Here is a 27,880-nt window from a genome sequence, read left to right as displayed (position 1 = left end):
CCTGCCCCTGGTCTCCCCAGACATCTCTTGGACCACTGCTGTCAACCAGGGGCTAAGACGGAGGTCCACTTTATCACGGTCTCACAGCTTTCCTAGAGACCTTCAGGCCTGAGTTGTGAGGGCAGCTGTCAAGAATGGATGTGGACATAGGCCCTCTGTGAGCTGACCTTGCCTGGGAGTCCTGAAGGCCTTCCATCCTCAGGCAGAGCCCCTGGGCCCCACTACATACACTTCCCTACAGCTCTGACACTCCTTCCTCCCCTCCTTGGCCCCTGTTCCCTGTCCTAGCTCTGCTTCTCGGCCACACTGAGAACTTGGTTCAGCCTCTCTTGCTGGCGCTTAGGGGCAGCTTTGCCATTGCCTTGCTTGCTGCTGCTTGGGTATTCTGACCCCTAGGGTTCTCTGGTCTCCTGGCTGGGGGTCTCTGTCCTGAGACATCTGTCTGTTTCAGATTTTGGGGATGGGGCCAAAGTAGGATCACCTGTCTTCAGCCCTTAACTGTCTCTGATTTCCTCCTCGTTTCATCCTCTCTTCTGGCCCCCTCAACTTTAGAGCCACCTTAACTGCCTCCTACATTCCTGAAAAGGGAATAATAATATTTATAATAGTAGCTGCCATTTGTTGAGCTTTACATATTTGATTTAACATCCCCAAGAAACTGGTTCTATTATTGTTTAGCCCCACGTGAAGTTGGGGCAGGGGGCGCAGCCCCATATTACAAATGAAGAAAATGAGTCCTAGAGAGGGACAGTGAAGTTATTCAATTTTCCATATAGTGAAGAAGTGGCAGCACTAGGATTCCAACCCATGTCTGTTTGATTGTAAAGCCTGGGTCCTTTTCACAGTTGTAGGAAATGGTTGGGTATGGATCTTTGCTCGGCCATCATGGACCCCCTGTATCACCAGTTCTTTTCTCTGTGCCTTGACCCTGATTTGGGGATGAGGTGTCCTTTTCTCTCCATCCACACTCTAGACCCTTCCCTCCCTCCGTTATCCCCTTCCCCAGTTCTTCACAAATCCGTGTGTACCTCTGCTGTTTTGAAAGCACTTGCTTCAGCCCTTTTATACTCCACTAAACCTTTGGAAAGCAAGCATATAGTAGCCTAATTGCCCTCAGGCATGTGAATTTGCTGCAGAGGGGTGGGGGCTCGGGAGGACAGGCCATGGCCCCCTTGGTAAGGGTGAGGACTTCACTAGACTGAAGTTCCTGAGAAGCCACTTTGGGTCTTCCCATCAGCTCTGACTTGGGTTACATGGAGTTTTCCATCCAGACTTCTCATCCTGACCAGGCTTCAATTCTGGAGTGGACTTCTAGCCACAGGCCTTGGATTCCTGTGTCCTTGGGCAGGAACTAAGTTCTTTTTGATTTGTTCCCTACCTTCTCAGTTGGCACCCACTTCACCAGACCCTCCTCTGTCATTGTCTTTGTTCCTCGTCTGTATCAGCGCTCAGGAAGGGTTCTGAGGCCTTAGCTCGGGCCAGGGCTTAACTAGCTGATCGTGGCTCAATGAAGTGCAGGTAGAGCCTCGTGTGTTAAAGGGGGATTCCAGACAGCATGCAGGTGGCTCCTTCTCATGTGGCCATCAAACCAGTTACTCAGAAGGAAAGAGGGCCAGGAGGGTCCCCATATCTAGACTATGAACTGTTTATCTGCTTTTCCCATGTCCTTCCCCACATCTCTCTCCTCCCTTTTCTGCAAACAAAGGCACTTTCACAATTGCAAGATAAAGAAATAATCATTTTATCGTGCATCAGGCTATTTCATGGGGATGTCACAATGGCAAGGGGCCTAGTATAAAAATTAGAAGATGGGGTAGGGCAGCAGAGGGAGTAGCAGCATCCAGAGCTGGGGCTTATCCAGCCCTAGGCCTCAGAGGACATCACCTTTGTCTTATGGAGACTAGTGGAGAGGGTTTCGGGCAGGACTTGAATCCTCTGGCCAGCTTCCAGAGTGGGTGGGCTACATCAGGCAAGTGCTGGTTTCTCCTCTTTATTTGGGACAGTTTGGAGCTAGGTGTGTCCAAGGAAGCTCCATTTTCCTGCGGCTGTGGGTCCCTTTGGCCTTTGGGGTGCTGGTTGTGGTGGCAGCAGGGCTGGGCAGAGCTTCCTAGAATCTAGTCTACTTTATAGAGGTCATAACCTTGAGAACCCCAGGCTGGTCAGCTTTGAGAGAGCCCCCGGGCAGGTGGAAAGGTGAAGCCTGTGAATGGACACAGACCCTCTCACTTCTTCCTGGGGCAGTGTCCATAATACCAGCATCCAACCTGGACCTACCAGTACCCTGGTTCTGGCGACAGGATTCGGGGATGGGGGAGAGTGGTTCTGTCCTGTCTCCAGAGGGGGAGGGTCTCCCCTGCTTCCTTTGTGTGGATCTGGCCTCTGCCAGTGAGGGATAGCATTTTCCCTGGCACTGAGCAGGCAGCTGAACAGAGTCTGCCAGAGGAGCAGTGAGCCCAGCTGGGCCGCTGTGGGGACACTTAGTGGGCTTAGCTTTCATCCACATCAGAGCCTGCCCGCCCCAAGATTACCCCTCATTCCAGTGTGGCTGCAGCATCTCACTTGGTTTTGGCCTTCTTCTTGGATGGACATTGAGCAGAGAGCTTGGCTGGGGGCCAAGGGTGTTGACACTCTCTTAGTGAGGGAGCCAACACCAGGAGGCACAAACCACAAGGCCTGGAGGAGAGTTTCTACAGGCCGGAGCCTGTATTCTCAATCTGGGACTTTGAATTCAGACATGGAATCCTGGAGCCAAGAGCTTGGGGTCTGAGAATCTCCAGTGGGGATCCCAAGCCCAAGATCTCAAACCAGGAGCCTGGAGCCCCATTTAGGGGGCAGCTTGGAGACTGGGCCTCCGGCAAGCTCCTCTGGTGGTTGGGAGCAGCAGCGGGGTCAGGCCACGTCTTGCTGTGTGCATGTCCTGCTCACAGGAATTTGGTCTGTGCTCCTGCCGGTTTGGCTTGGGCACAGGGCCAGACCCGGGCTGCTGGTGCTTTCTCTGGGGGACTCTTCTTCAGTGCCCAGGGTATGTGGGGGCAGGGTGCCTCAGCTGCTGACACCTCACTTCGTCAGCCCTCTAGCTGTGCACCGCTTCCCTCAGAGCCTGTTGTGTGGGTTGGGGCCCTGTGGCCGCTAGGCCCAGCTTGTAGTCTGTGGCTTCTGCTGCTTCCTGGCCCCTCTTCCTCCAGCTGGTGCCCCCTCCCCAAGGCTCAGACCCAAGGAGACCTGCAGGTCCTGGGCCTTTGGGTAAGGTGCCCCGGAGGAGCCTTGGTTGCAGGGCTCTTCTGGCTGTGCCTCTGCAGCCAGCTCGCCCTGGGACCCGGCTGCGCATTGTCCCCTGTGCTGTAAGACAGGCACAAGCATGTCTGCCTTTGCATTTGCCACGAGTGTTGTGATCATCCTGTGGGATGGCCCAGGAGAGGGCCTAGCACATAGTATTTGCTCAGGAAATGTGGTTCACTGAGGAAAGTAATGGGTGGGAAAAGGCTTTTTCACTGGCCAGTTCCTCTGCGTGTGTGATTTCCATTCTTCATCTTACCGAGGAGCGGCACCGCGAGGAGACACACGTGGAGGTGTCCCTGCCAAGGCCTGGCTGGGACCTCTGATCCAGGATGACCGCTGGTGCTCCTGCCTGGGAGGGACCAGGGAGGGGCAGCTTCCCCTCTCTGATGGGGAGGATGGGTGGGCTGGGCTCCAGGGCAGGACCGGAGCCTTCTCTGGCTCTTGTCTCACCTGCTCTTCCTGCCTGGAAGGTCCCACAGAGACTGAACCTCCAGCTGCTCATGGAGGGCCGAAGCGAACCCTTTGCCCTTGAGCTGGTACCTGCCCATTCCCTTGTCCTGGGGACTCGAGAGACAAGGTTACTAGGCTGAAGCTGCCAGGGGTCGGGTGTGTATGTGTAGGGGTGCAAGTTCATCAAGATGGCGCCGGTTTCCCCCTGCCTTAGGGCCACCTCCTTCCCTAGATGGCAGGGCCAGGGGGCACGTGGCGAACACTCCTTGTTACCCTGCTCAAGTCTGCGAGTAGAAAAACAGGGCTAACGCCCACGTGGTCAGCAGCGGCCACATGTGGACAGCCAGAGGCACGAGCAAGTTCCCTTTGGTCAGTGGCAGCCACGAAGGCCCAGGCTTCAGAGAGGCCCTGGCTGGTGCCCTTGGGGCCGCCCGCCTGGTTTCAGCAATAAATAACATGAGGACCCAAAAACCAAACCAAAACAAAAAATACAACCAGTATCTTTTGGGGTAGGTGCGGGGGGCTGTTTAAATTACCGGCCTTTGGCGGGCCGTGAGGTGGTCGCCGGCGGGCCGCCGCGGTCACCGGCACGTGTGCAGCTCCACCAGCCGCTGGCACTGGCGGCACTTGACGAAGCAGCACCAGTGGAACTTGCAGCTGCAGCGCTCGGCCAGCTCCACCTGCGCCGTGTGGAAGCCGCGGCCGCAGCACAGCAGCTCGCAGCCGTCGATGGCCTTGGACGTCTTGTTGCACGTGCGGCCCCGCGTGCCCAGCACGCCGCTGCGCATGTCCTGCTCGCAGAAGTCCGGGCTGGGCTCTAAGTACACCAGGTCCTCGTCCGTGTGCGGCTTGAACTGTGCGTTGCGCGGCACCAGCGCCCTGGAGGAGCCCACGCGGCGCGGCTCCACCTCGGTGGCGCCATCGAACTTCTCCTTCAGTGCGTGGCCCACCTGGCGGAAGGGCGGCACGGCTCGCCAGCACGTCTTTACCTCACAGGAGCCCGACACCCCGTGGCACTTGCACTCCACCCGCATGTGTGTCAGGATAGCCTGCAGGGGGGCGGGGAGGGGAGAGGGCCCATCAGGAGACGGCGGGCGGGGGGGGGGGGCGGCGAGGGGGGGCGGCGGGTGGGGGGGCGGCCGGCGGGGCCGGGGGTGGGGGGAGTGCCACAGAATTGGAGCAAGGTTGACTGTCCTGCATCTTCTGTGTTAAGCACCTGCTGTATACCGGGGTGGGCCAGTAAGCTGCGTTGGGGACCGTTGAAGACACTGTCCCTGTGCTTGGGGCACTTGGCGTTGATGGAGGAGAAGCATTTCGGAGGGTAGTGTTATATGAGACAGGGAGTGGCGAGTGGCAGGATGGGGGAGAGCACGGCTGCGCTGAATCTGCGGAGGAACCGTGACGAGGAGGGTGGAGAAAGCATGTGGTCTGTGCGCTGACGCCAGGTTCGCATCCTAGCTCTGCTACTTAGGAAGGGTGTGTGTGTGTCGGGGGCACACCCTGCTCCGTGACACCCGCTCACCCGGCTGCTTCCCCGCCCGCCACCCCCTAGCCCGCTGGCCCCCCTGGGGGCGCTGGTGCTGCTGGGAGCCTGAACGAGTGTTCCCGCAGGGCGCCTGGTGGGGGGGGGAGAGTGTGCTGGGGGCCCTGCCGAGCCCGCCCCTGCCCTGGCGGTGATGGTGGCAGGGGACGTGCCACACTACCTTCCTGCCGGCCTCGTTGTTGTGGAGGTTCATGAGGGCGCGGCTGGACGAGGCCCCCTTGCTTCTCTCCCGCACGTCCACGAAGGACTGGGAGAAGGCCACGCCGTAGGCGATGTTGTCCGAGCATCCCGACCACTGGAAGCCTGTGGGGGGTGGGGGGCACCGTGGCCGCCGTGAGTGAGGGCAGGGCCCAGGCCCCCGGCCGCCACTCACGCCCTCCCCACGTCCCACACTCACCCTGCGGGCTGACCCCGTGCACCGTCCGGTCACAGCCACACTTCTCCAGCTCCCCACTGCTGCACGCCCGCGTCACCGCAAAGGCCACACCTGCTGAAGAGATGGCGTACACGAAGGCCGCCTCCCGAGTCCCTGTGGGAGGCAGAGGGAGGGCAGGGCTGGGTCCCAGTGCTCCGCCCCGCACCCTCCTCTGTCGCGGGGACTGGTGCAGGGGAGCCCCACGAGGCAGGCTCCCGGGGGCCAGGAGGTGCCCCGAGCCGCCGCCCTTGTCCTGCCCAGGCCAACCACCGGGGGCGCTTGCCGCAGCCCAGCGCCGCTTCCGCCCGCGAGCCTGCCCATGGGCTCCTCCCTGCAGCGTCCCTGTGGTAAGTGCCACCGTATCTCCATTTTGCAGACAGATTAGTCACTGCGCGGCTCACACAACACGTGGTTGAGCAGGCACGCGGTCCAGCTTCAGTGCTCTTACCTACGGGGGACACTGTTCTCACAAGCTCTCCGGGACACGAGCGCTGTGCACGGCAGCGTCCGGGAGACGAGACAGGCCGACAGGTGGACTTACCAAGGCCACAGAGCGACGGCGTAGCAGAGCCGTGACCGCCAGCCCCGCTCTGGCTTCCTCCAAAACCTCTGTTCTTTTCGTGCCCATCCCCCAGCTGGCCCCTGGCGCTCTCAGGGGGCCCCCCCGCACTATCATCCTGGCCCAGCCCTTTCTGCTGAGGCCGCGTTGCTTCCTGACACCTTCGGGAGGGTCCATCGTCATAGCGACGGCCCCTGCTGTTCACCATGACCGGTAGTAACGGGAGCCCGTCCTCTGCCGCCGGGAGCCTTGTCTGTGTCCATTTCACAGATGGGGAAGTGGAGGTTTGCAGAGGGGAGGTGATTTGGTCCCAGGCCCCCAGCAAGGAAGTGATAACACCAGGACTCAAACACAGGTCCGTCCGCCTCTGCTGCTTGTTCTTCTCCCCCCCCATGACTTCTTAGCGGTTCTATTTTGGTGCCTGCCGTCCTTCTCTGCCTGAATGGGTGTTTTTATCCTCCTAGGAACTGTGCCTCGGGGTGTAGCTGCTGTGGAGCCTCTTTCTGGGGCTGTGTGTGGTGGTGGGTGTGTGTGTGCGCGTGTATGTGTGTGTGTGTGTGTGTGTGTGCATGTGTGCGTGGCTGGCTGGGTGTGTGACCAGACAGGCCCTGCTCCTCTTCTAGGCCCTGTGAGGGCCTCTGTGTGCCCGTGACTGTCCTTCTGTCTCTCGCTGGAGTGTCTGTGTCCGCAGGAGTGGAGGGGGCAGGTTTTGGCCCCGTGGTTGGCAGTTACCACTGTGACACCCAGGCCTGTGCTCTTGGCTGCCCCTGGGAGCAGTTGCCGTGGTCAGAGGGAAACAATGACCTCCTCTGTGCCCGTGTCTGTGGACAGGCAGCAGAAGCCGAGCCCTGGGGTGGGGGGCAGCTCGGGCCCCGATGGCTCAGGACGCCCTGTTCTATGTTCAGCCCTTGAGCTGGGGCTGTGGCCCCCCACCCACTCTCCACGGCCCACCCTCTGCCCTGGTTTGGCCATTTTGGGCCAGCATCAGGGGGCTTGGCTGGAGCCACAGGGGCCTCGACAGCCTGAGATGGAACCCTCTCCAAGTTAATCGAGGTTAATAGCAGGATCATGTTGGTTGGTTTTGTGCTGTGGCCGCCCAAAGAGGGACGACTTTAGTTTCTGGTATTTCTGGTATTTCCAGGCCTGAACCAGCATAAATCTTTGCCCCAAAGACTAAGGGGGAAGGGCAGGCAGGAGATAGGGACTGGAAGGGTGGCCCCAGCTCTTGGCTGAGCGTGGTCCTTACTTCCGTTTCTCCGGGCTTTCAGGCAGCCCCTGGTCCTCCCGATCCCTGGGCTCATCTCCTTCCCTGAGCGCTGGTAGCCCTGGTGTCCAGGGCTCCCTGTGAGTTTGCTCAGGGAGACCTCTGCCTCATTCTCCAGACCAACGTCCATCTACTGGGACTCCAGGTCCCCCTTGCCCTGGTCTCGGGAACAGGACACTATGGTTTTCTCTGCTTGGGAGGGGGCCCGAAGGAAGAGATTCTGGAAGGAAAATATTAATAGCAAAGAGCAAGGTTTAGAGAGCGCTCACTCTGTGCTGGGCACTGCCTAAGCACTTTACATCATTTATAATACTCTTCACACCAACCCTATGGATCACACCAACCCTATGGAGTAGAGACTTAATCCTCATTTTACAGACGAGGAAACTGAGGCACCGAGGGGTGAAGCAACTGGACCAACAGTACCCAGCCAAGAAGTCGTGGAACCTGTATTTGAACTCAGGCAGCTTTCACCCTTGACATTGTCCTCCTCACGGAGCCCGGAGCCCCCAGGAATACACATGCAGTGGATCTCTTCCTACCTCCTGTGTGTGAAGCCAAGAAGGGCTTTCTTAGGCCTACCCTAAATCTCGTGTGCTGTAGGCCAAGTCCGGTTCCTTTTGTGGGCTCCTCCCTGGGGGATGCTGAGCAGTTGGCCTGGGCTCAGCACAGGAGGCCCCAGAAGGCCTGGAGAATGTGGCCACACCATCATGCCCCTAAGGCCCACGGCAGTGGCTCTGTCAGCCTTTTCCAAGTGGCTCTGGGTCCCAGCCCTTTGACTCCAGGGCCGCGGCCCCCCCAGCTCCTCCCTTCTGCCTGGGTGCCCAGGCTGGAGCCTCGCTTACTAGGGGGGCACCTGGCAGAGACAGAAGGGGACAGCGGTGCTCCTGCAAGTGTAGCAGAGGGAGGCCCCGCGTGTCATGGAAGAGAGCTGCTCCCTGGTCGGGGGTTCGCTTGTTGCAGCTGCAGCAGGGAGACAGACCTGGCTTTGTGCTCCTGGGACACCGGAGCCGGGGGTAAGGCAGAGCTCTCTAAGGTACCAGCAGAGGCCCTGCCACCTTCCATAGAGCCCTTTGCCACATCCCACAGCCAGCTCCTTTCCTCCTCCCCTGGCTCCAATGTCTGTCCTCTGGGTCCCACCTCAAGGCCATCTTTCCAAAGTGTGAAGGCGGCCCAGGGCTGGGAATTCAGAGTTGTCTTGTGGACCTAGTAGTAGCTACCCTTTCTGAGGGCCTACTAAGTGCCAGCACCTTCCCATAAGCTGTCCACGACTCATGACAACTCAGCACCCAGCCCTCTTGAGCTCTGCTCCGTGGAGGAAGGAGTGAGGCTCCGTGGCCTGTCCGGGGTCCCTCAGCTGGTCAGCAGCTAAGTGGGAACAGGAACTGAAGCTTGTCTGACTCAAGGCCCGTAACCTTCTGAGCACATCATGTGCGACGTCTCTCCCAGATGTTGGAAGGAAGGACATTTGAGCGGGAAGAAGTTTGGAGGAGAAGCTGTGGACGAGGAGTTGGGCTGGAAAAGAAGCCACGGGCATGGTGATCGCCTGGGCACCAGATGGATATCCCAGTGGAAGGGCCATTCAAGCATAACTCACTTGTTTCCAAAGCAGACCCAGCGGGAGTCCTAGCAGATGGGACAGGACAGGCACTGGTCTCTGAGAAAGACATTGTCCCCGTCCTCTCCTTTTCCATGCTCCCAGCCTGCCTTCCCAGTTTCCTTTGTTCTCTTAGCTACAAAAGCTCACCTTTTCTTGAAACCACCTCCAGGAAGTCTCTTTGGATTTAAGAGACCATGTAGGACAGGGGAAGGAGTCAATTAAGACTCTTACTAGTGATGGGACTGTTCTCTCTGAGCTTCATCGTCCCCACTCTAACAAGGGGAAGAGAGTGCTGCCCAGGCAGGCCAGACCCCACACTTCTCCCACACCTCCTGCCCACCATCTTGGGCTCCCAGGACTGCTGGCACGCTCGCTGGCCTGCCTGCCCCGGGACTAGAATCAGGCTGCAGGTCTTATCTTCTAAGGGTCTTGCATGTTTGTCTGGCCTCTGCAGCCAGACTGGAAGCTCCCGGGGCCAGGCTGACCCCATACTTCTCCTTTGCCCCCCGGCGCCCAGCGCAGGGCTGTGCACAGAGCAGCCCTCGGAGACAGGGGCGAGTATCGGGAAAGAGTCTGGATGCTCAGCCAACAGGCCTGAGATCTACTTCTCGCTCTGCCGGTGTGTGATTTCAGTTTTCTTGTCCACAGAATGGGGCTAATAGTACTGACCTCAAGAGGTGGCTATGGGAATCTAAGGAGGTAAAATATAGAACGTGCTTAGTCTAGTCCCTGGCACATAATGGGCACTGGAGACATATTTTGTGATATTGTCGCGATTAATGACACTTTATTCATTTGCTAACAGATGTCATAGGGTGCTGACACTCTGAGGACCAGGTAGTTGACTGCATGTTTGCCTTTGGGCTGAAAGCTTCCTTAGGGCAGAGAAATGCCTTGCTTGCTCCCTCACCAAACATTTATCGATCACCTGCTGGAAGCCAGGCCCGATGCTACACACTAGGGATACTGAGGTGAATTTGTCCTCTAGGAACTCCCGGTGACAGAATGTCTCTGGGAACCCACCCCAGCCCACCAGGAACTAACCCGGACCCCAAAAGGCTGGCCTGGAGGTCACCCAGAAGGAAGGCCTGAGCTCACCCTCATGGGGTCCACCATGATGCCAGTATTGAGGGTCAAGGGGAGAGCAGAGGTTTTGGTAAGTCACAGCCTAGGACTGAAAAGCCTTCACGTCTTAAATCCAGTCTGATGTTACAGTCAGTAAGGCGTCTAGATGACGTTAGACACGCAGGGGGTGGGAAGGCGGGCCTGGGTTTGAATCCTCACTCTGCGCTGGCCAGTGCACCCCATCACTTCTCAACCATGGCAGCCAGAGGCTGGAGGGTCTCAGGCCTCATTGAATCCCCTCTCTCGGGACAGGCCTCGGTCAAGGTCACAGAATGAGATGTGCAGAGGCAGGCGGAGGCACGGCATTGCCCACAGACGGAGGGGAGAGGGGAGGAATTTGCACCGCCTTTCTCGCCGCTCCGTCATGCTCAGGCCAGCCCGCTCTGGGAGCCCAGTACGTCCTGCTCATGGCGACCTTGAAACTTTGCCAGGCTCTACAGGGCTTCACCCTCCCATCCTCAAATCCTTTTTATTCAGTCAACATGTATTTATCAGTTACCTACTATGTGTAGGTGCTGCTCTAGATGCTGGGACAAAGCAGTGACTAAAGTGTACAGAGGACATCCCACATCCGGTCCTTAACCGCTGCTCAGCCAAGAACTGCCACCTGCCCCATTCCTGGCTGCCCCAAATTTCTGCTAGATTTTCAGCCAAGAGCACATGGTTCGGCCCTCAGTCATACGCTGTCCTCATTGGTGACCATTAGCTCACGTCCAGCTCACCTCAGTAGAGCCAGGAGCAGGGTGACCTCTGCTGCTGGGGGTGGTGGGGTGCAGGGCTGGAGGCTGGGAGACCTCAGGCAATGTCAGCCTGGGGGGCCCTGGGGAGTCAACGAGCCCTTCAGAGGCACCATCTCTGCCTGGCGGGAATCCCAGGAAGTGGGTCCTGGGATTGTCTCCACTTTACGGGGAGGACGCTGAGGCTAGGAGGGAGCGTGGACCTTGTCTGACATCTCAGAGCCAAGAGTTGGCAGGTCCCGGAGCTGGCTGGGTGTGTCACCACCCTCTGCTTGCTGAACCTCCCTTCTTGGCGGTAAAGTGGGGGACATCACCACACATTCGGTTGTCCTGAGGGTGATCTGATGCCAGACAGCACACACGGGGCCGCCAACAAATGGGGTTCCTTTTCTTCTCCAAGGATGGCCCGACTCCCGGGCCTCCTCCATGTCTGAGGCCATGACCCCAGCCAGGCAGCTCATGAATGTGGGCACCAAACCAAGCTCACCCTTGCCATCACCCCAAAAGCTGGTGGCCTCGCTAAAGGCCGGCCCAGCCTAGCTGCTGCTCTTGTGACAGTCCCCAGTGACAGCAGCTGGTGAGGGGGGCTCTTCTTGGGTCAGGGTGGACCCTAAGTGCTGCCACACACCGTGTGACACAGTGACACCACTCGCCCAAGGTCACGCCTGCCCATGCCCCCCCCGCCGCTGCCTCCTCAGCCCTGGACCTTCCGAGAGCAGCACCTGGTGATGTCCAAGTCCCTCTTGCTCAGTGGAGGCAAATGAGGACTTTTCCCAGAGGACTTTCACTAGGGAAGAACACGAGAAATCCAAGAGTGAGGAGATGGATGAGCGGGAAGAGCTCAGACCTCTCCTCCAGACACGCCTGACGTCTGCCTGGTGGGCGCGCGCCATGACTCGGCCCCAAGGGGGCCGACGCTCCACCAAGCCACACAGACTTTAGTCCGGAGCAGGTTTCAGCCAAGCCTGGTAGGATTCTCAGTGTTTCCCCAAACTTGCTGAGCCAGGGGTAGGCCCTTCCTTTGTTCCTGCTGCACACACCAGTGAGGAAGGCACTTGCCCACGGGGTTCCCCACCGGCTTCGGGCCAGCACTGACCCCATGCCTCCCCTTCTTTGCCCCTTGAGTCCTTGCCCCGACTTGCTGCCCCTGGATGACATCCACTGACTGTCTCCTCCATGCCAGGCTCTGCCATGTGCTAGGAAACAGGTAAACGAGACAACACCTTGCCATGGAAGGGTTCAAGGTTTAGGGATGGGAGAGCGGGGTAAGAGGACAGGCATTATAGTCTAGTCTAAAAGATGTAATGAGGGGCGCCTGGATGACTTAGTCGGTTAAGCGTCCGACTCTAGATTTCAGCTCAGGTCATGATTTCAGGGTCGTGAGATGGACCCACATTGGGCTCCATACTAGGTGTGGAGTCTGCTTGAGATTCTCCCTCTGCCTCTGCCTCTGCCCCTCCCTGCCACCCTGCACACCTGGGCGCTCACTCCCCCTCTCAAAAATTAAAAATAAAAGGTGTAATGAAAGCTGTATGAACACAAATGGTTTAGACGTGTGTGCGTGTGCGTGTGTGTGTGTATTAAGGGGGAGGGAGAGAGAAATTGATAAGGCAGATGGGTTAAAATGTAAACAGCTGGTGAATCTAGGTAAAGAGTATTATGGGAATTCCTCATAGGAAAAACCAAGCTCATACATAACAGAGAACAGACTGGGGGTTGCCAAAGGTGGGGGTGAGGAGGTGGGCGAGATGGCTGAGGGGGGTCAAAAGGTACAAACTTCCAGTTACAAAATAAGTAGGTCATCAGGATGTAACGTACAGCATGGTGACTATGGTTAATAATCCCATGTTGCATATGTGAAAGCTGCTAAGAGAGTAGATCTTAAAAATTCCCATCACAAAAAAAATGTGTAACTTGTGATGATCATTTCATAATATACACAAATGTGGAGTCATTATGTTGTAGGCTTGAAATGAATATAGTGTTGTATGTCAATTATACCTCAATAAAAAAAGAAAAGTAAATCTCTCACCTAGAGGTGAAACAAATTTTTTTGTAACTTTCCTGTAAGTTTGAAATTATATCAAAACCAAGAAAACCCCAGCATGAGCAAAGAGCTTCAGAGCCTAGAGGAAAAAGCAACCGCCCGCTTGTAGGAGCTGCGAAGATGCTGGAGGAGGGAAGCACTGAGCTGGCAGAGAAAGAGGGGTGAATGCTTGGGGTGGAGGCAACAGCGTGTGCAAAGGCACGGGGGCTGTGACAGGGCCCGGCACATGGAGCCACCCGTGCCCCTGAAACTCCAAGCACCTATCGAATACGAGGGCCTTCCCGTGCTTAGTCTGTGGTTTGAGCCTAGTATTTGGGCCTCATCAGACGGTGGCCCCAGGGCCCTGGCAGTGGCGCCATCGTCCCGGGGAGATCCTCCATTACCTGGCTACTCGCTGGGTCTCTGCTGCTTCCCTGGAGCAGCAGTATTCAGTAACGCCAAGCATGATGGTGCCTTTTTGGCCTCTGCCAGCTCCCCAGAGAATTGCTTCCAAATTTCGATCACAGTTGGTTTCCAACAACATCTAAATGGTTTGCCACAAGCCCAGCAGCCCTGGCTGTCCAGGACCACAGGTGCCAAGGCAAAGGTTGGCCCAGGCAATGCCCTCCCGCTGCCTCGTGAGTCAAAGGGCCCTGTTGACGGTTAGTAGCTCCGGAGTGTCAGTTTCAGGCTCAGGAAGTAGAAAAAGAGGCAGCTGGTTTACAGCACTTCCTCGAGGGCAGCAGCTTGACCCAGTGACCTCTCGAGGAGCCTTCCAGTTGCACGGAACATTCTCTCTGCCCTGTCCACCTTCCTCTGGCTTAATGCCTTCTCATATTTCTCATCTCAGCGGAGGGCCTAACTTCTCAGGAAAGCTCTCTCTGAACACCCAGCCCTGGCCAGGGGAGGAGTCTACCCTCGTGTTCCCAAGGCTCCCATGTGACCCCGCATCACGGCATTTTCTCATTATGGGTAAGAGCAGGACCCTGGAGCTGGGTTGCATGGGCTCCAGCCCCGGCTCTGCCACTTGCTGGTTCTGTGACCTCGGGCAAGTTACTGAGCCTCCATGTGCCTCAGTTTCCTCACTGGCAACATGGAAGCCTATCTCCAGGGACAGAGGAGTCAGCATTTACTTAAAACAGGGTCTGGCCCCTAGTTTGGGCTATTGGTGTAGAAGCTCCTGCCCCTCCTGGGCTTGACTTTACTGCTCCCGGGAGGATAGAGGAGGGGTGCTGCTCTTGCGTGGTCTCAGAGCTGGGCATGGTGAGGCTGTCCACGTGGCTTGTCAAAGGTACAGACGAACGAGGTGGGCTCACCCAGGAGGCCAAGGGTTAAGGTCAAAGCAGCATGGGGCTGGGGGTCTGGAACCCCAGGTTCACCCTCTGAGGAGCGCTGGGCCAATCTATGCTTTCCCCTGCCTGAGCCTCGGTTTCTTCCTCGGTAGAACGGGGATGGTAGCTTGGGGACCGAAGCGCTACGGACTAGCGAGTGCTGCACCCACAAGGAACAGCACTCGTCTGCTGGCCCTCCCGCCCCACCTGCAGCCTTATGCCCTGGCTCCAGCCGCGTGCTGGTTTAGCTTGCTCAGTGGCAGATGGCTCCGGCCACTCACGAGCACATGACCCCCCTGCCAGGGAGATGCCCCCCCCCCCCCCCCCCCCCCCCCCCTCCGCGCCCCCCCCCCACCTTGTGTCACCACCTTGCCGAAGACGGGCAGGGAGTCGAGCGTGGAGCAGTTCCAGCGCCGGTTCCGGAACTGGTACTGGCACTCCTCAATGGCGAGCTGAGCGCCGCGGCGCACCGAGTCCATCACCTCCAGGTTCCGCTTGCACATCTGCACTTGCCTCTGGATCAGGCCCTTGAGCTTCTCGCACGTCTCCTCCTCTGAGATGCTCCCCACCGAGGACAGCTTGGCCAGGTACCTGGGGAGAAGGCGGTGGCGTGGAATGCGGTGTGGCGCTCCTTCCTCCTCTTTCCACTGTCGGGACCGGGCTGTGCTCAGCCCAGGTCTCCGGGGACCGACTCATCCCCCTGATGGGTCCTGGCGGTGACTTCTCTCTGGATCTGGTGACAGGCCCCCGTGCCTGGCTCTTGGGACCAGAGGGGCAAGTGCTGTCTTGCATAAGAAAGCCTCTGCCTCCACCAAAGCAGGCCAGGCACTGGGAGCGACAGTGACAGAGCCCCCACGGGACCCTGGCATGGCCCCTGGGCTCTGACCCTGTCAGGTCCCTCTGGCTGGGAGGCCGGGACCACTCCCCTGGTGTCTCTATGTCTCCGCCCCCAGGCAAGGACCCCGGGGACCTAAGCCCACCCCAAGCCACGGCCAGCCACATCCCTGGGTACCAGATGGAGGCCAGCATCAGGGCGGCAGCCGGCAGACTCAGTCAGCACATGGAAGGGGGCAGGGGAGGAAGGCTTCAAAAACATTGTGCCGTGCTCTTCCCTCGGCCCCGGGAGTTTTTACAGCCTGAAGATGGGGCAGCAATGCCGTTCCACCTCATAGGGTAATGACGAGGATACAAGCTGGGTAACTTACGTCCGAGGGCTCTGGGACCAGGCCTGCAGGGAGCGGGGGCTCTAAAGCGTCCATTTCAGGGGAGGACAGGAGAGAGCACGACTGTTCACTGAACACCCAATATGTACCGTGCACAGTGGCAGTCACTGCCGCATCCTCGCCCCCAATCTATGAGGTGGTAATTATTATGCCCGTTTTATGGATTCCAACATGAAGGCTAAGAGGGTGACAGGGCCAAAGTGACACAGATAGCAAGTGCCAGAGCTGAGCTGCAAACCCCTTCAAGCAGGGTGGGCCTTCCTCCTGCCTGTCCTCCTCCATGGTGGGTTGAGGGGCCCGGGCAGGCTCTGCTGCATCTGAGGACAGACACTGCGATCTGGGCCAGGAGGTAAGGGAGCTGGAAGCAAGCTGCAAGAATGCTCAGCAGGATGGGAGCAGAGCTGGGGAAAGGCCCTGGTCAGGGAGAAGTGGTCCCTCTCAAGGGAAAGAGCTATGCATTAGCTGAACACCTACTAAGTGCCGGGTATGTCTCAGGTGAAGTGGTCGGCTCAGGGTCACCTGGCTTGTAAGGGCAGATGTAGACTGAAGCCCAGGTCCGATAACCCTGCGACTCTGTTCTAACCACTGGCCCTCAGGCTGTCCCCCCTCTCCACGAGCATCCTTGGCCAGAGAGAGCAAGCTGCCCCTAACTTTATAGTGAACCAGCCTCCCTGCACACCACCCCTCCACAGGGGCTTGGCCAGCAGCCCTGGTCTAGGACGGCAGGAGCTTCCTGGAGCAGGGGGGTGAAGATGCTGTTGCATCCTAGAAGGGAAGCTGCTCGAATTTCTTGTCCAAAGGGGGGTCAAAGGGGAAGGTCACCCCTCTCCAGGACTCAGTTTTCTTATCTGTAATGTGGGGAGGTTACCACTGGTTCTGGCTAAGTCAAGGAACTGTTGTCAGAGCAAAAGGGGTCCTGTGTGTAGAAAGATGGTCTGACCAGGGGTCTGAGGCAGTGGGGCAGGAACTGGCCATTTGTTTGCTGAATGAAGTGAATGAATGGAGAGCAAAGGGAGAAGTACATAGAAAGCCCCACTAAAATACGGGGCATTTTAGTGATGATGGTAATAAGCATAGCTCACTTTGATGGAACTTAGGACCAGGCTAAGCACTTTACTTACATTATTGCATTTATCCCCTCAGCAAGCCAATGGACTCCCATTTTATAGAGGAGGAAACTGAGGCACAGACAGATTAAGTAGCTTGCCTCGTGCACAAGGTCATCCAGCTGGTAGGAGGTGGAGCCAGGACTTGAACCTGGTTTTGCCTGACTTCTAGATGGGCGCTAAACCCAACGTTGTTTTAAGCAGCTCAAGGACTAGACCTGACCCCAGTGGGCAGAAGCTGCTGGGAGCCGGGTTCGCTCAACCTAAGGATGCTGGTCAAGGTGCAGCCGATGGGCTGCCTGCTGGTCGCCAAGCTTTCCTCCCCTGGAGGTGTGTGAGCAGCAGGTGGATTCTGTTTGTCAGGCACGTGGGTTGGACCAGAGGGATGGTTCTCAAATCTGGCTGTGCATCGAAACTTTTGTGGGGTTTGCCGAAAGCGCAGGTGCCTGGGCCTCCCTCCAGGCGGGGCTGGGTGGGCATCTGGGCTTTTCGCACATTCCCAGGAGCAGCTGGGAAGCCAGGCTGGCCCTGGACGGCACTTCAGGGGACGCTCTTGGCTAACCACCGGTGATGCCTCCTTCTACACCCGAGGGGGATCTGATTCTGGGACCCACGCTCCTCCTCATGGCTGCATCAGCACCTGCAGCCCCGGTTGTGAGGCCTGAGTCTAGCTTTCTTTATCTAGAGGGGGAGATCGTGGATCCTATCGCAGAGGGCTGCTGTGAGAAATTAAGGCGAACTGATGTGGCTGGTGCAGCCGGCTCTCAGCCGGGCACATCACAGGTGTGACCCTGAGGACCCCTCCTTCCCTGGCAGCACAGGTGAGTAGGAGGTGGGTGGTCTTGGGCTGAGGCAGTCCACCCTTCCCTTCCTCTCCCCACGTTCCTCGCCTCCTGGGGGACCTCCCTGTCTTCTCTACCAGGTCCTGCCTAGGGGATACACAGACACTGGTAGGGTTGGGGCAGGAGCCTGAGCCTCCCAGAGGGGAGAAGGGTGGGGGGATGGTTGAAGGGCAGGGGGGTGCATCTGGAAGGGAAGGAGGCAGACTTGGCTCCTCAGCCCTGTCTGGGTGCTCCCCTTGCCTGGGCCAGCTGAGGAAAGGGGGTCCCCTAAGGAGCTAGTCCCACCTGGTGCTCTTGGCCTGCAGGGGGCGCCAAGAGCCCAGCGACTGGCCAGGGGCCAGGTCCACACTTGGGAGGCCGCAAGTGAGGGGACAAGGGGTTGGGCCTCAAGTTGGATCCTTTCTTGCTCAGATCCGGGCTTGGCCTCTTGGATGAGGGTGGGGGCCCCTATTCCCTGAATGACATGGGGGCACAGAGCTGGCCTGTCCCCATCTCAGCCCCTGTTCCCTCTGCGTCCTGCCAAGGGGCCAGGTCAGACTATACAGCCCCCTGGCTCCTGGTGAAGGGAGGTGTTCAAGGGCAGGGGTTCTCTGGGCAGGGGAAGCAGGCTGGGGAGGCCTGGCTGAGCCAACAGCCCACAGTGTGACCTTGGGCAAGTCCCTGCCGACTCAGAGCCTGTTCCCCTCCTGGGGACAATAAACTGGCAAGTCTGTGCGGCCTTTCCCTCTGTCCGAGTGGTAGTCCTCCTTCTACAGACCGGGAGGGGGGTGTCCAGGCCTCAAAGGCCTCGGGGGGCCCCGGCCAGGCTGATAGATGGAGCCCCTACCGTTGAATGAAAAATGAAGTAGACCAGGGGAGCTGCCCACCCCTGTCTCCTAGGTCCAGACTCAGTGAGGGGAGGCAGCCTGAAATAACAGTAGTAGGGCTTTAGGGGTGAGCTGTGGGCTGCCATGGCAGTGAGTCACTGGGACAGCTTCCAGGAAGAAGCTGAGAACCCTCTTCTGCCGAGGAGCGTGCCTGCCCCCACGGCTGGCACCCGTGCCACCCCCCGGCCCCTGCCTTCATCTGGCTCCCCAGCTGTCCCCTTCCACGCCGCAGGAGGCGCAGCTCCAGCCCCCCCGATTCTCCCAGATCCCAGGATCTGGCCCAGGAAGGGCTGGCTGCTGGGGACAGACATGCAGCTGGGAATGGGGCGGAGAGAGGTGGGGTCCCGGGCCCTTGCCCGCCCTGCCTGCCTGTTCGGGTATCTGGTCTGGGGGCCTGGCCTCATTTTAGAGAGGAGCGAACTGAGGCCCAGAGAGGTGGAGTGCCTCGTCCAAAGTCTCACAGCCAGCGAGTGACCGGGAGCTCTGTCTTCCCTGTACCCCGGTTGTGGGTCTGCCCAGTCTGACAGCTGTGGGGGCTGATGCTACCTTCAGTGTCATGTCCAGCCGTGGCCTCCTCAGGGCCCAGCACAGGGCGAGGCCCACAGAAGGTGTTCGGTCAATGCCTGCAGCATGATGGGGGGCTCTGTCCCCCGTGTCACCTCCTGGCAGAGTCCTCAGGGTAGGGCAGAGGGGGGCTGAGGGAGTACCATGGGGGCTGCCTCTGCCTACCAGCCTGCACAGGGCGTAGAGACGGTCAGGGGTCAGGCCCACCTGGTCCTGGGGGCCTCAGGATCCCCTCCCTGCACCCTAAGGTGGCTCAGCCTTTTCCCCAGAGCCACGTGTGCCACTCGATGACCCTGGAGCTGGGCCGGGCTCGAATGTCGGCTGCACAAGCCATTTCTGGGGAGACGGAGAGCCTCCCGGGCGTGATCAGTGCTGGCCGTCGCTGGGCCGGGCTGGCCAGGCCTGCGGAGGGCCTCGACCATCTCTGCTTCTTCTCTCGTTCTGGTCGCCTTGCCCCAATTTGGGCTTCTTCCTGCCACTGCTGAGTACAGGATTAGCAATTTGCCACCTGCTGCCCCAGCCACCCAGGACTCTAGCCACAGCCCTGCCATCGATCAGGTTACCCCAGCAGGCCGGGCGGCCCCGGCTGCCGCTGCCAGCCAGCTCGTGCCCCCATCTTCTCAACCGGGGGCTGCAGGTCCAGCAGGCTCCTCCCAGGAGGCCCTCCCCGCCGGCCCGTGCCGCAGCCTGCAAGGCTGGAGGGCCCTGGCCCTGCCAGGGAGATCAGATCCTCTCGGCCACCTGCTGTTTTCATTAGAAACTAAAATTAGCTGGGCTTGTCCCAAGCTTTTCCAGGTTTGCTTGCTTTTTAAAAAAAATATACAAATTCCTAGAGGAAAATCCGCACCTCTCGACTCCTCTCCAGCTCTTACTCTGAGCGTACAGAGGAGAGGGGACGGGAAATAGCTGGAGCGTTTGGGAGGCCAAGCAGATCAGTGTCGTGGGTCTTGGCCCCGCGGGTGTCCAGGTGGGGGCTGGGACGCCAGCCCAGGCCTCTCTGCCCCCTCCCTCTGGCCTCCCTGCCTGCCCGGGCCACATTTAGAGCCTCCTCAGGAGTGGCAGCGCCTGGGACACCCGGGAGGAAGGAGGCCAAGCAGGCGGGAGGAGGAGCCGGAAGGAGCCGTAGTGCCTGCCCACCAGCGAGCTGCCTGGGGAGATAGGCCCGGCGAAGGCCCGCGCGCCGCAGACCCCACCCAGGACCGCGTTCTCCCTGGCGGTGGTCAGTGCCTCCTCCCCAGGGTGTCACCACACCCCTCAACCCTCCTCGGGCCTTTGGATGTTTCTGCACCCACGGTCTCCGAATCCTGCTGCCCACTCCCCGACGTGGCCCGGTCCCGGAGACCTATCCTTCCGCACGGCCCACAGGGTGGTGCACTGTGCAAGAGAGATGGCAGACTGGGTCAGAATCCCGGCTCCGTGTTCCCAGAGGCAAGTTAGCGAGCATCTCTGAGCCTCAGGGTCTTCATCTGTAGAATGGGGAGAATAATAGGTCTCGCTTGCCTCAGGAGGCTTAAGTGGATTAAATGTCCACACAGTAGACACTGCTCCCCTGTTGGCAACCTTATTATGTTATATTATCATGATGGTCGTCATTAAGACATTTACCTTCATCTTCATCTTCATCACCGCCACCGCCTCGAAGCCCCTTCCCAGGCCCTTGAGCCGGGCCCCCTGCCGGACCGCAGACCAGTCCTGCTCATTGGTCTTCTTTGGCTCGGCTCCCTCAGCTCCTGTAGACCTGGGTTCACCAGCCTGAGGGAAGGACACACTCCCACTGGGAACAGTGGGTCGCTTCAACCTCCACCCCAACTGCAGAGCTTGGACGGAATCTCCAGACGGAGCCCGTGGAACTAGAGGGCGTGTGCCAGCGACTCGGGCCCATCGGACGGACCCTCCAGGGACCAGGAGTCCGAGAGGTGGGACGGGGGATGGGGTGCTGTTCGGGAATCAGAGGCTGGTGTGGCCGGGGGGCTTGGAAGCCCTTTGCGGGACGAGATTGACTGGACGGGAGGGACCTTACGTCCCCGTCCTCTTCAGACAGCAGTCACATGCTTGAATACATCCTTGTTGCCGCCGTGAGGCTTGGCAGGAGGGTGGCATCCCCTCCGTGTTACGGATGGCGTTCCGGGAGGCATGTGTTCAAGGCCACGTAGCCAGTCAGGTTGTTCCGGCTCCTGAGCCTGGGCTGGCGAATCAGGCTCCGGGGATGGCCCCGGGTACCCAGGGCCTGACGGTTTGGCAGTGACCGTGATTTGAGGAAGGTGGCTTCTTCTTCCATTGCTGAGTCCTGCTGCAGTCCCACGGTGTCCCTGGGCCACGGCGAAGGCGTCCACATGCTCTCAGGAGTGAGGGGTCCTCGGGAGGGAGGTGTCTCAGTGGCTGTGGGGCTGCCTGGACGGCCCATGGGCCTGTGGTCTCAGCAGCCTCTGCGGCCGTGGAAGGAGTGGCTGCCACTGGCCTGAGACCCCCAGAGGGGCAGCCGGGGAGGAGGGGCCGGCCTCGGAGACACCGTGGTTGTGGGGTGCGTGGGGGCAGCCTCCCCTCCACCTTCTCCCCAGCCCTGGCAGAACTCTGGAGTCCTCGATGCTCAGCTCAGGTCCCAAGGACCTTTCCTCAGTTCAGGGGAATGACGGCCTTTTCTGGAGCCCAAGCCCCCACTCCTGTAGCTCAGGGCACTATTCCCCCTTCTCCCTGTCTCCCGGGATCCCTACCTTCCTTTCTCCCCATCCTCAGAAGCCTCAGCAACCCCATTTTAAAAATCTTTTCACTTCCAGTTTCTATTACTTCCCGTACCCCTGTGCCCCAGCTCCCTACATGTCATTCCTGAGGGCTCCATGCCCCCCCCACTTCCTTCGTGGGAGCCCCTCTCCCATCTCATAGTATGTGTTTCTGGGGAGCAGGTGGTTGACTCAGGGCCAGGAAGTAGCCACTCAGACCTGAGCCTGGAGGGCCCCAGAGCTGCGCCGGAACGTAAAACCTTTCCTTCTCTTCGTGGGGCAGGTGTGATGGTGGGGGTGAGTGGGTGTCAAATTTAGGGCACTTCCTGACCTTGCCTTGCCCCCTCATTTGGCAGCAGAGAGCTGCTCCCTTGCAAAGACCCACCCAGCTCTTGTCCCCGGAGCCACTGAACCGTAGAACTGTCCTCCCTAGCTCGGCTGAGGGAGCCCGGGGTCGGGAGCTGGGAGGGACGGCTAACACCCCAGCTGAGCTGTCCAGGGCGGCTGCTGGCTTCCTAGACTGGGGCTCATGCTCTGGTGGCTCCAGGTTTCTAGGGAGTTCCTTGGCTTTGGTGGATTCCTTCTGAAGGCCCCGTTCTGGGAGAGCCTGTGGGCAAACCCGCACCCCTATCCCAACGAGGCAGCTAGGACAACTTTGGTTCCTTCCTTGCTCCATTGCTCCTAACCTCCCACAGAGGATGACTGGCGAGGGTGTGGGGCTGCAGGGAAAGTTCTGGGAGGATAGTCAGGAGACCTGGGCTGGAGTTCCCACTTCTACCACGAATGTGCTGTGTGACCCCATGTGCCTAGCACAGTGCCTGGTGGGGTGGGTCGGGTCTCCACAGGTGAGCATTTGACAGGGTTGAATGGGGCTTTACCAGGCATGCCCCTGCTTAGAGTTTCAATGTCGCTGGAAGGGGTTGAACGGACAATCTCCGGGGACCCTCTGAACTCTGATGGCTGTGACTTGGTCCTCTGTTCCTGGGGTGCCAGGACTCCTGGGCCTCCCTGACACAAGAGGGGTATCCTGGTGTTGCCAGCCCTCGGGGAAGAGTCCCTGGAACCCAACCCTGCCATGATAGGTCCTGTGTGCGAACCGAGGGAGAAAGAGGGTCCGAAAGGACCATCCAGGGGTCACCGCAGGAAGAGGCCCCTGGTGTTTCACTGGAAATTTCCCGCTGCTTCTAATGGGCCTCTCCAAAGTTCCTTTGTGAGCTATGAGCGGCTGGCTGTTGGGAGGCTCCTTCCCGCTCTGAACCACATCCCTCCCTCCTCCTACCCACCTTCCTCCCCTCTCTGCTCAGACCAGGTCCCCTCCGCGGCGGCGGGGTTCATGACTTGGTCAGGGGAACTTTTAGAACATAGTTTGGTTTCAAGTTTGCCAGGAGATGGGGGAGGTGGAGAGGGGTTTGGATGGGGAAAGGGGGAGCCGGTGGGGTCACGGCAGGGAGCGAGCCTTCTCCTGGGTTTGGCTGAATCACAGAAGACGCAGTTCGGGCCTCAGAGATAAAAGCTGGCAACTCGTGTGGACATCTGGACCGCAACCGTGGGGTCCCGGCTTCGCCTTCCAGCTGAGCTTGCTGAGCAAACGGGCGGCGGCCCCGCCGAGCTCCTCTGCAGTGGGGGTGACCCGAGGGGCCAATGGCGGGCAGCTGTCACCCCCTTCCGTGGCTCCCCGGCCAACCCTGTGCCCCGTTGGCTAAGGCCAAGCCCTTCTTCCCAGAGGGAGGAACAAGAAAAGAGGCTTGGCGTAAATGCTCAGCTTTGCAAATGCACCCACAGGGCCCGAGTTGGGCGAGTTTCAACAGGTTTGGGGAACACGGTCTTGTCAGATGCTTGCAAAGTTGCTCAGTTGCTAATCCAGGGCTGAGGGAAGACAGTCAAGCCATAGCAGACAGCTGGGTGGTTACCGCCGCTTGAGTAAACCCCTCGGGCAGAGCCTGGTCTCGGGGCCCTGCCGTGGAGGGGGAGGGGGAGAAAGAGCTTAGCCAGGCCCCAGGGGGTGCGCCCTGGCAGGGGACCCCCGGTCTCCACAGCAGCAGCCCATCCCGACACCCACTTTGGCCCCTCTTAGCACCACCTGAGACTCAGGGCGGTAGAGGGGAGCTTCCCTTCTCCCCGAGGTCTCTAAGATAGGGCACGCTTTGACAAAAACTTAAAACCCTCTGGAGTGAACAAGCCCTTCCTTCCTTTCTCCGTCACCTGGCTGAGCACCTACGACCTGTCAGACCCGTGCCAGCGACTGGGAGCTGTTGAGAGCCAGCCGTCTGTGCACAGCCTTGGCCTTCAGGTGTTTACAACCTCGTGGCAGTACGAGCCACACTACGGGACCGTGGTTATATATGATACGAAACAGTGCCATAGGCAGGGGATAAAAACCAGGAGATCGGGACATGTGGGAGCAAGTCAAGCTCAAGTCCTGCTTCTGATTTGCAGAATGGCCTTGGGGAGGTCACTGCACCTCTGGGTCTCTGAAGTGGGGCTGCCAAGAATACAGACTCCTTCCTCCAAAAGTGGGAAGGGAGAGGTTATGTGGTTCTAATAGGGTCATGGGTGGGAAAGTGCTTTGTGAGCCACTGACTCTCAACGAAGGGTGATCTTTCCCCACAAGGGACATTTGGCTATGTCTAGAGCACCTGGGCGTGCTCCTGGCATCTAACAGGTAGAGGCCAGGGGTGCTGCAGAGTGTTCTGCAATGCACAGGACAGGCCCAAAATATCAATGGAGCGATTTAGGAGATTCTGGTGTAAACTATAAAGGGCTATGGACGTGTTAGTGATTGATCCAATGCCCAGAGCCAGGGGAGGAGCTCCAAAGAGTGGGTTTACTATTTAGAAGAGAGGGAGGGATCCATTGTAGCTGGGGGTTGGGGGACACTTCCTGGGGGAGATGGGCCGCACCTTTACCTGTGGGGCCGGGCACTGCACATCTGGGCTGGCTCTGCCCACACCTGGCCCAGCGAGTTGCACCCAGAGCTCCAGGCCTCACTCGGCCCATGGTCAAGAGATTCACTCCCTCCACCCCCCTTGCTGGGCACGTAGGCACACGGGAGCTTGGACCGGAGACACACACCTGCACGGAGGCAGATCCAGCGAGGGTGAGATGCTGCTGCCCCCAGCCGCCCTGAAGGGCGCTCCCAGACACAACTCTCTGGCCACCAGGATTTGCTTGGCTGGATCCCTGGCTGTGTGAGGCTCGGGCGGGGCCCCGGTTGAAGAGCAGGGAGGTGGCCTGTGTAAGAGTACAGGATCCCCACAGAACGGTTTGGGGTACACAGGGCTTGGGAGCAGCGGCCTGAAGGCCCGTTCTCTCTGTCATCCTTACAAACGAGGACACGACTCCCCCATTGCAGCGACGGTGATCCTCAGCTTCCCATTTCCATCGGCGTGCCTGGCATGGTGCTCAGCATGCTCTACGCATGGGCTCACGCTTGCCTCACAACTGCCCAGAGGTGGGCGCCACTTACACAGAGGAGGACCCTGAGGCTCAGAGAAGTTAAGGAACCTGTCCGTGGTCACTCAGCCGGTCAGTGGCAGACCTGGGATGGAACTGCGGGCTGTCTTGGAGACGCGGTTCTTAGGCGCTCCGCTGGACTAGCTCCGAGTGCAGAACAGGCTCCTCACCCTCACCCAGGGGGCCTCTGCTGGGACCCCTGCTCAGTGCTCCACTGCCTTCCTTCAGGAAATCCACGAGCATGGAACCTTAGCTGATCTAGTCCCTGACTCTCCCTGGTACTTCCATTTGGAGTCCAGAGCAATGTGCTGAGGGCTGGGGCCCGGGGGGCAGGAGAGGCTCACCCAGAGCCGGCCAGCCTGGGGGCAGAGCGGGGACTGGAACCCCGGCCTCTCAACTCCCAGCACAACCTGTGTTGGAGGGAACATTCAAGGCCATTTCTGAGCCCATCTGTGGCAGAGCCGGGCCTTCCACTGATGGACTGTTTTCATCCCTCCATCCCTCCGTCGATGGTGGGGGCTGCCACAAGCTGTCAGCTCACCCGGGGTGCCAGACACAAGTCTCATCAACAGCTTCCAGCTTCTCTGGGCTTGCCCAGGCCTCAGGCTGTGGAGCCCTCCCAGCTCCAGCCTCCGTCCTGCCCAACAGCTGCACGCGGCGGGACACCTGGCCTCCCCGCCAGGCCACCCGCCCTTCTGAGACAACAGACAGCAACCGGCCGGCCAGCCGACCCTGGCCAGAACAACCGGCCGGCCAGCCGACCCTGGCCAGCCTGCAACCGGCCGGCCAGCCGACCCTGGCCAGAAGCCTAACTGCAGGTACTGGGACGGGAACGGACACCCAGGCCCGGCCCCTCTGAGAACACTGCCCGCCATCCTCTTGGGGCCAGACGTCCATTGACTCACACGGGAAAAGATAGTGCCAGCCACCATGCCTGGGTGGACATCCGCCTGCCCAGAGCTTTTCCTTCTAGAGGCAGCTTTTGGGTCAGGTGCCCCTGTCATTTACTAGCTAGGTGACTTTGGGCAATGACCTCTGTGACCCCCCATCTTCCCAACTGTGGAATGGGATTCAGATGTTGTCAGGATTTAGAGAGAACAGCGAGAGCTATTATAATGCTTACTATTACTGTCCTCATTCTGCCACCTTCAGGCCGAGTCCCCTCTGTGACTGCCCCTACTTACACCGAACCCTTCCTCTGACGGCAGTAGCATGCACACCGTCCCACCCATCCGTGGTTTTGCTTTTATTCTGTCTTTCCAGACCCCAAGGTCCTTGGCGGCCAGGCTGTGATGCTTAGTTCCCTCCGAGTTGGCTCAGTCCCTGTCCCAGGGATGGAGGTTGCTAAAAACAAGGCAAATGACCCAGTCTTGGAATGTGCCCAGAGATCTCTTCTCCATCACTGCCTCTCTGGTTTGGTAGGGGTCCCAGGAAGCCCCTATTCTTCCCGTCTCGGGCCGCGCAGAGACCCTTGGCTCGGAGCCCGGGGTGGAGCAGGAGTGAGCTGGGTCATCCAGAGATCTGCTTCGTGGCAACCTGAACCATCACTACTGCAGAGAACAGGTTTGCCAACCTCTCTTCTCCCTCCGGGCCACCCCTCCTCACCCTGCCCCCCTCGACGCAAGCACAAGAACTGAGCTGTTGGAATTCCCCAAGGCTTGCGTGACCCAGACCCAAAGCTGGGGCTGCCTCCCCGGCTGGGATTTCGGGCTTAGACGTGGCTGAGGGTGGGTGGTGACACCACCTGGGCCACACCTGCTCAACTTGGGGACGGCTTCAGGGAAGGGGGCATGTCACTGCCCGGGAATCAGCACCTGGGTTCAGTTCTCTGCTCTGAGTTTGGGCCAGTAGCTTCCCCTCCTGGGGCCTCAGTTTCCTCATCTGTAAAAGGAGCTCAAACACCAGATGCCCTTGAAGGACGTTTCACTGTGGATGTTGCTCTCTTCTCTGAAGACCTGGGTCGGACTCTGGAACTGCCACTTCTTTCTCTGCCTTTTCGTAGCCCATGGCCCTGGGTGGGTCACACCTCGTCCTTGTTCTTCCTGACACTCACACCTACTTTGGAGACCCTGGCTCTGAACTCCTGCTTTCAAGGGTCAGCTCCAGGGACCCCAGGCCCCCCCCGGATCCAAAGCAGCTCCCCTCCTCAGCTCGGTGACCTTGTCCTCGCTCAGGAGGATGGCCTGTGGGGGTCGTGGGAGGGGGTGGTGGTGCCCTGGTTTCTGCACACTTTGCCACTGCCCCTGAAGTGTTAATCAAATTAAGCCTCCAAGAAAAACAAAAGCTCTGCAGCCACTTCGGGCTGCCTTGGAGTCGCTCACTCTCCCAACAGCTGGGAGAATTCCACATCACCTCGGTCCCCCAAGCCCTGGGTGGCTCTGACCCCAACGAACACACTCCTTCCAGCCTGCAGGGCCCCGGCTGGCCGCAATGACCTCATAGCAACAGCCATTGGACACTCGGGGCAATTTCATGGGAGATATTTGTTCTTTCGTCTTGATGCAGAGAGAATTTTTTCCTCTCCCGCTGTCTCCATGGAAACCCCAGCTACACTGTTGGCTATCCCCCTTCCCACCTCATGCTTTTCAGATCAATATTGGAGCTTGGCTCCCCACTGGCTGCCCACAGTGGATGGGGGCAGAGCTCTGGGCAGAAGGGATTGGGGCCAGGGTTAAGCCTGGGGCCTGGGGAACCGTCCCTGACCGGGGGATGAAGAAGGACTCTAGAGTCTTCTTGTTTCCCTGTTCATCCCCTCACCAAAGCTCATCCCTTTAGAATCC

At 59.0% G+C, this 27,880-nt stretch overlaps 1 protein-coding gene across 2 annotated transcripts in view; it reads right to left on the bottom strand.

Moving 5' to 3' along the window:
• Positions 1-684: 684 nt before the first annotated feature.
• WNT4 (Wnt family member 4) overlaps positions 685-27,880 on the bottom strand; it is a 28,191-nt gene continuing 995 nt past the window's right edge. The window contains exons 2-5 of one of the 2 annotated variants that reach the window (XM_032391707.1): positions 14,685-14,920; positions 5,670-5,801; positions 5,433-5,575; positions 685-4,778 (exon numbers count right to left, since the gene is read on the bottom strand). In XM_032391707.1, coding sequence (XP_032247598.1) covers positions 4,311-4,778; positions 5,433-5,575; positions 5,670-5,801; positions 14,685-14,920 — 979 coding nt within the window. In that variant the 3' untranslated portion in view covers positions 685-4,310. The remainder of the gene's footprint in view (positions 4,779-5,432; positions 5,576-5,669; positions 5,802-14,684; positions 14,921-27,880) is intronic. The other variant, XM_032391714.1, reaches the window with a different exon arrangement.

Source organism: Phoca vitulina, unplaced genomic scaffold (genome assembly GCF_004348235.1).
Source record: "Phoca vitulina isolate PV1807 unplaced genomic scaffold, GSC_HSeal_1.0 scaffold2, whole genome shotgun sequence".
NCBI classification, from domain to species: Eukaryota; Metazoa; Chordata; class Mammalia; order Carnivora; family Phocidae; genus Phoca; species Phoca vitulina.
The sequence above is the reverse complement of the archived record's forward strand: the minus strand, read 5'-3'. Positions and strand labels throughout refer to the sequence as shown.